The sequence below is a fragment of the Nanorana parkeri genome, unplaced genomic scaffold, assembly GCF_000935625.1.
Source record: "Nanorana parkeri isolate BGI_ZX_2015 unplaced genomic scaffold, ASM93562v1 scaffold775, whole genome shotgun sequence".
NCBI lineage: Eukaryota > Metazoa > Chordata > Amphibia > Anura > Dicroglossidae > Nanorana > Nanorana parkeri.
In genome coordinates this window covers 336,773-337,923 of record NW_017307043.1, presented here as the reverse complement: position 1 = coordinate 337,923, position 1,151 = coordinate 336,773, and the positions used below count along the sequence as shown (strand labels likewise).

Genomic DNA, 1,151 nt, shown 5'->3' with positions numbered 1-1,151 from the left:
TTATTTACTTAATATACTGTGTATACTGTAGTTTATAATGTATTAACTGATGCAAGAAGATACCAGCTAACAACTTTTCACATTCATTGTTCTTACAGATGTAAAGCAGCCTCTTCAAAGACAACTGGCAAGAATCCTTCATCAGAAAATCTGCCCTTACCAACATCAAAAACCACTCCAGATCCAGATGACCTTTTCAGTGACATTTAGCTAAACCCCTAATCCACTCCGGCTTAAATAAACAGATCTGGAGCAATTATTTCATGATAAATATATAATGTCTCTACAAATGCACCACTTGTGTCACAGACATGCTCCATGTTTGTTCTGTTAGAGAGATCTTTAAGATATTTTTGTAGGGACTTTAAATATTTACAGATTTTTTTTTCAAACATATGTTTTTATTTCAATGTGGAGTATAAATGTTGTAAACAGCAAAATGTGAAATAAATAAATGTATAAGATTTGTTTTTGTTTTTTCTTAGTATCAACATCAAAAAGGTTTAGTTGGCTCTGTGAAAATGGCACTTTTTTTTGGCTAAAAAATTATAAGTGAATGTATGACTTTGGACTCTGAATGCTCTTTGAATGATCATGGTCTTGACATCTGTGCCAGAAATAAACACTATATTTTACATTTAAACATTTAACTAATGTGGAGTTTAAATGGTGCCAAGATGGGTGAGAACCTTCACATTCATGACAGCATATGTACAACACACAGACTCTAGTAAGACATTTTCAATATATTACTCAGGTTTTGTACATATTGGACAGGATGTGAAAGGTATCCTTGTATGCCAAGACCTATCGGAGAGAAAATGTGATAATTTATTAGCTTAATAACGTATTTTTACAGTTCTTTCTTAAAGCTAATTGAAAAAGACTCATTGACTAAATTAGAACTTTTTCCATGTTCGAAAGTTCGAGTTAGAACCGAACACGGGGGTGTTCGGCTCATCACTAATCAGAAGGTCATCTTGGGTTGCATGTGAAATTGTGTTCAATGATAAATGTTTTTCAGTGTTCTCCATTCCTTAAATCCTAGCTATGTTTCCCAAAGCATGGGATATACGTCACTGATAATACAGACCCCCAGAACAATATTCAAGGATTGTAGGACAATTGGCTAATTCTAAGGTCAGGTACTA

The 1,151-nt window shown here is 33.4% G+C and overlaps 1 protein-coding gene across 1 annotated transcript in view; it reads left to right on the top strand.

Moving 5' to 3' along the window:
- XRCC4 (X-ray repair cross complementing 4) overlaps positions 1-410 on the top strand; it is a 288,213-nt gene extending 287,803 nt beyond the window's left edge. Inside the window, exon 8 of the mRNA XM_018564728.1 lies at positions 99-410. Within this exon, the coding sequence (XP_018420230.1) occupies positions 99-210 (112 nt within the window). The 3' untranslated portion in view covers positions 211-410. The remainder of the gene's footprint in view (positions 1-98) is intronic.
- Positions 411-1,151: the final 741 nt, after the last annotated feature.